This window comes from Carcharodon carcharias, chromosome 6 (genome assembly GCF_017639515.1).
Source record: "Carcharodon carcharias isolate sCarCar2 chromosome 6, sCarCar2.pri, whole genome shotgun sequence".
NCBI lineage: Eukaryota > Metazoa > Chordata > Chondrichthyes > Lamniformes > Lamnidae > Carcharodon > Carcharodon carcharias.
Genome location: NC_054472.1, coordinates 115830863 through 115836862, shown reverse-complemented (window position 1 = coordinate 115836862; position 6000 = coordinate 115830863). Strand labels below are relative to the sequence as shown.

Here is a 6000-nt window from a genome sequence, read left to right as displayed (position 1 = left end):
CAGTCCTGCTCTCCCGTTACACTCTCTCCCTCTCTGCTTCACGTAACACCTTCTTCCTCTCCTGTCTCTCACTCTCTACTATCATGCCCTCTCTCATTCTTTACTGTCATACACACTCACTCTCCCTCCTGTCACTCTCTCTCTCCTCTGTCCCTCTTTCTGTCTCTCCTGTCACTTTCTATCTCACTCCTGTCACTCTCTCTTGTAACACTCTCTTTCTCTCCAGATTCTGTCTCTCCTGTCACTCTCTCTCTTCCCTGCCACTCTCTCTTTCTCCCTATCATGTCACTCTCTCTCCTGTCTCTCTTTCTCTCTCTCTTCTGTCACACACACTCTGTCTGTCTCCTGTCACTTTCTCTCTCTCCTGTCACTCTCTCTATCCTCTCTCTCTCTCACTTTCTCCTGTCACTCTCTCTCCTGTCACATTTTCTCTCTCTCCTGGCACTCTTTCTCTCTCTCTCCTGCCACTCTCTTTCTCCCTCTCCTGTCACTCTCTCTTTCTCTCCCTCCTGACACAATCTCTCTCTCCTGTCGCTCTCTCTCCTGTCCCACTTTCTCTCTCCTGTCACTTTCTCTCCCTATCTCTCCCGTCACACATTCTCTCTCCTGCTGCTCTTTCCTGTCAATTTCTCTCTCTCCTGTCACTCTCTCTATCTCCTCTCACTCTCTCGTCATCTTTCCCTCTCTCTTCTGTCACTCTCTCGTGTCTCTCTCTCTCTCCCCCCACCATGCTCTCTCTCTCTCTCTCTCTCTCCTGTCCCTCTCCGTCTTTCCTGTCACTCAACTCAGGCCCCGCCCATTATTTACGGATCCGGAAGTTCTTTCATTACCGGAAGTACTTCCCCTCTTTCCGGACTGTTGTTTTGAAGCGGAGTCAAAGTTGAAGCAAAGGAGCCACCCGGGAATCAGGAGGTAGTTGAGGGCAGGGGGAGCAGGGGCAATGACAGGCGGGGACTTGTTAGCTGCTCTCGGGCCTGGGCAGCTTCGGCCTGTCCCCCTCACTATCCGGGGAGGGGCAGAGTGAGAGCGCTGGGCGAGGGCGGCTGGTCAGATGCTGCTGCTTCCTATTGACATTTGTCTCGTTTTGGGCCGCAGGTAATGAAATGGTGCAATAGGAACCCATGAACTAATTCCCCTCGGTGAAAGTTGTCCAGCAGCAGAGGATTGCCGGGACCCAGGATGACTGCAGGTAAAGTCATGAGCAGCTGCACCAAGCAACTGTGCATATGGGTCAAGTATTTAAACAGCTCTCCATACCCCTGGGGTTAGTATATCATGAATGACATATGATTGGAGTGTGTTCAAACCTTTAGTACCAAAGGAATTTGTATAATTTACTAGGTTATCTCATTCACCTGATACAGTGTTAATGAGGTTGCTCTCAGCTGAAAGTGTATGTAAGTATGTTAAAATAAAGTGCTTCATCTGAAGCCAGATAGCAGCCTGAACAACATTCTGCTTTGTTTTTGATGTGTTCTTTTGAGTTGATGGTTTAATTTGTCTTTGCTTCTTTTCTTGGTGATTGATATGTTCTTACAACTTCATTGAAAGATTAAAATTGCATAACATAAATGTAGTAGGGTTGGCACTAGGAGTTTATTTCTTTTTTATATATATATGTCTGTGTATATATTTTACATATTTCCACAAATATCTATATATACATGTTTAAAAAGACAGCCTTGATATTCTATTCTTTATATGCATTTGTATTACTCCTAGGTGAAGATACAGGTTTTGTAGCATTATTTCTATTGAAAACCATAATTTGCATTTCAGATGCAACAGAAATTTGGAGTGAAGTTGCTCAAGATTATGTATGCAGATACCTAGTGAGAGAGTATCAACCCAGTGCACACTTATCGGCCCTAATTCACACGATATACTGCTGTTTTTTTTTAAAAAAATTCTGCGTTAGTTCATTCCTGGCTGTCCCTCTTGGCATGATTTTATTAACTTAATATTTTAGAGTAGTATGTTAAAAATGTATAATCTATTTTCTATTCTCATTTTGATCCTTTAGCCACGTGTACATGCAAGAATATGGGTATTGTATTCAGAGATCTTGTAGAAGAAAAGCCGTGATAGCTGAAACAACAAATGCGCATCATTTAAGTTTTGGCCAAATGATAAAGTGCTCACTGTTTAATACCACAAATGGCTTTCCAAACTACAAAATCCCCCAGGATTGAACACTCAAGTTGTTCTTCAAATTCATAGCCAGTCCTATGTTTAGATCCACCTTTCAACCAACTTCTTTTGAAATCCCTCCTGGACTAGTTTTGTCATCCTAAAAATATAGGAACATGTGAGAAGTGCCTTATTTGTGGCAGATTTTACACATTCTCTGGTTTTCAAATTTGCATTTTCACCACATTATTCAATTCAGGTTTAGTTTCATCACTAATAATTATAAGACTTGATGAATCAGTTGGCCCCATACTCCTCTTAATCCAGACTAGATTAAAGTTTCCTTGGTGACTGTAAGCATTTTATCGAAAATGAATTAAGCTAGTTTGAATCCTTTTTGTATGGCACAATACAACACTTACCTCATGGAGCACTAAATTGCCAGTCTTGCTTAGAAAAGAGCATGGAAGGTTGGTGTGGGATATGGAAAAATGTGAAACTGCTGCAGTGTGGGGCTTTTCTGAAAGATATTTGACCTTGTCCTGATACTGGATACCAGAAATAAAAAGTCGTCCATTCCCAGCAGTAATATCCTTCACTTTGAGTGCAAAATTTACAAAGTCATCACTTGCAGTCTTACTGCCGGTTTTTTGTAAGCAAGCTGAGATAAGCTGGGTGCAGTCGTAGGTTGAAAGGCAACTACAGTGAATTATTTGCATTTCCTCTCCTATTTTGGTGAGCTCCATTCTTCAAAAATATGTGACATTACTGTGGAAAAAGCCGTTAACTTTAAAACATAAATACGTGTAAATACCACTTGGTACAGTCCCACAACTGACTGATAAGATACATGCCCATGTGATAGATTGCACAGTATTGGGATGGAATTCTGTGTGGCTGGAAGATAGACGTCAAAGGCTGTTAGTACATGGGTAGGTATTAGAATGGCAGTTGGTTGCCAGTGGAGTCCCACAGGGAATGTTAGGATTGCTATACATAATTTTATAAATTAGCTAAGAGAATGGACTATTGGGTGACACTAAATGTGATACGGTGGCTAATGACATGAACCAATTTATGATAATCCAAAGGGATGTGGACAGCCCGGTCAATTGGCAGATTAAAATCAGCAAGTATAAAGGCATGAGATTAAGGTGAAGAATTGAGAGCGTGATTAAATGATGATGTCCTTGAGATAACTAACTGGGAAAAAGATCTAGAGATTTTGGTAGATGTGTGATTAAAGCCATTGGTTCAAACTACGCAGGTTAGGTCATAAAGGCAAAAAAAATGTTGCAATGTATAGTAAATGAATGTGTCAAAGGAGGTGATTGTAAATTTGATGCTCTGGGACTGCAAATTGTGTAATGTGTTCAATTTTGGTCTTTGTATTGCAGGAAAATGTACAATTAATGGAAGGATACCAGGGGAGGGTTACAAGGGTAATAGAACCATAGAAAAGTTACAGCACAGAAAGAGGCCATTCGGCCCATCTTGTCCATGCCAGCCCGAGGACACCCAGGTGCCCTTTCTAATCCCACCTTCCTGCACCCGGCCCCTAGCCCTGCAGCTTACAGCACTTAAGGTGCAGATCCAGGTACTTTTTAAAAGAGTTTAAAGTTTCTGCCTCTACCATCAACTTGGGCAGCGATTTCCAGATACCCACTACCCTCTGCCTAAAAAAGTTCTTCCTCATGACCCCCTACACCTTCTGCCACTTATCTTGAATTTATGTCCCCTTGTTCTAGAATTCTCCAAGAGAAACAATTTTATCCTGTCCGCCCTATCTATTCCCCTCCATAATTGTGTACACCTCAATTAAGTCACCTCTCAGCCTTCTTTGTTCTAAGGAAGTAACCCCAACCTATCCAATCTCTCTTCGTAGCTACACTTTTCTAACTCTGGCAACGTTCTTGTAAACCTCCTCTGCACTCTCTCCAGAGCTATTATGCCCTTCCTGTAATGTGGTGACCAGAATGGCACACAATACTCCAGTTGTGGCCTCACCAGTGTTTTATACAATTCCGACATTACATCTTTACTTTTATATTCTATATCTCTGCCAGTGAAGGAGAGCATTCCATATGCCTTCTTTACAACCTTGTCTACTTGAACTGCTGCCTTCAGGGACCTGTGTACTTGTACGCCAAGATCTCTCACTTCATCTACTCCTCTTAGTATGTTCCCATTTATTGTGTAATCCCTGTAACTGTTTGACCTCCCTAAATGTATGATTTCACACTTCTCTATGTTTAAATCCATCTGCCACTTTACCGCCCACTCCACCAACCCATTTATATCGTTTTGGAGATTATGGTTATCCTCTACACTATCCACTACTTGGCCAATCTTTGTCATCTGTAAATTTCCCAATAGTGCCCCCCCCCCCATGTTCACGTCCAAATCATTAATATATAACACAAACAGCAAGGGTCCCAACGCTGAGCCCTGTGGAACACCACTTGAGACAACTTTCCATTCGCAAGGGCATCCATCGACCATTACCCTTTGATTCCTGTTACAAAGCCAACCTTTTATCCAGTTTGCCACATTACCCTGAATCCCAAGGGTTTTTACTTTCCTGACCAATCTGCCATGTGGGACCTTGTCAAATGCCTTGCTAAAATCCATGTACACAACATCCACTGCACTACTTTCATCAGCCCTTCTTGTCACTTCCTCAAAGAATTCAATCAAATTTGTGAGGCAAGACCTTCCTTTAACAAATCCATGCTGACCATCCCCGACTAGTCCATGCCTTTCCAAATGACAGTCCTATTTCTCAGGATTGATTCTACTAATTTGCTCACCACCGACGTAAGACTAACTGGCCTATGATTTTTTGGCATTTCCTTTGATCCCTTTTTAAACAATGGAACTACATTTGCATTTCTCCAGTCCTCCGGTACCTCCCCTGTATCTAGTGAAGATTGGAAAATCATCCTCAGAGCATCTGCTCTTTCTTCCCTGACTTCCTTCAGTAGCCTCAGAAACAATCCATCTGGCCATGGTGACTTATCCACTTTCAAGGATTTCAACCCTTTGAGTACTTCCTCTCTCTTTATGACTACCCCGTCCAATATCTCGCAGTGCTCCTCCTGGACTACGATATCTACATCCTCCTTTTCCTTTGTAAACATGGAGACAAAATATTTATTCAAAACCCTTCCTACAGCCTCTGCATCTACACACAAGTTTCCATTTTCATCTCTGATAGGTCCCACTTTTTCCTTAACTAACCTTTTAGCAGTAATGTTTTGGTAAAACATCTTTGGGTTATCTTTAAGTTGACTTGCTAATCTTTTTTTCCTGGCCTCTCTTTGATTTCCTTATTTCCTTTTTTACTTCGTCCCTGCACTTCCTATATTTGTCTAGGTTATCTGCTTAGTTCTTTGTGCCTATCGTACGCTTTCTTTTTCTGTTTGATCTTCCTCTGTATTCCTCTAGACAACCAGGGAGGTCTAGATTTGGCAGTACCACTCTTATTTTTGTAGGGGTCATGTCTACTTTAGAACCATAGAGCCGTAGAACACTACAGCACAGAAAAACAGGCCATTCAGCCCTTCTAGTCTGTGCCAAAATATTATTCCGCTAGTCCCATTGACCTGCACCCAGTCCATAACCCTCCAGACCTCTCCCATCCATGTATTTATCCAATTTATTCTTAAAACCTAAGAGTGAGCCCGCATTTACCACGTCAGATGGCAGCTCGTTCCACACTCCCACCACTCTGAGTGAAGAAGTTCCCCTTAGTGTTCACCCTAAACCTTTCCCCTTTCACCCTAAAGCCATGTCCTCTAGTGTTTATCTCTCCTAATCTAAGTGGAAAGAGCCTACTCGCATTTACTCTGTCAATACCCCTCATGTACA

General features: G+C 42.3%; 1 protein-coding gene across 5 annotated transcripts in view; it reads left to right on the top strand.

Annotated features, from left to right (window-relative positions):
• Positions 1-830: 830 nt before the first annotated feature.
• Positions 831-6000, top strand: part of efr3a (EFR3 homolog A (S. cerevisiae)) — a 255404-nt gene continuing 250234 nt past the window's right edge. For all 5 annotated transcript variants that reach the window (XM_041189698.1, XM_041189697.1, XM_041189696.1 and 2 more), the window contains exons 1-2: positions 831-912; positions 1096-1189. In XM_041189698.1, the coding sequence (XP_041045632.1) occupies positions 1180-1189 (10 nt within the window). In that variant the 5' untranslated portion in view covers positions 831-912; positions 1096-1179. The remainder of the gene's footprint in view (positions 913-1095; positions 1190-6000) is intronic.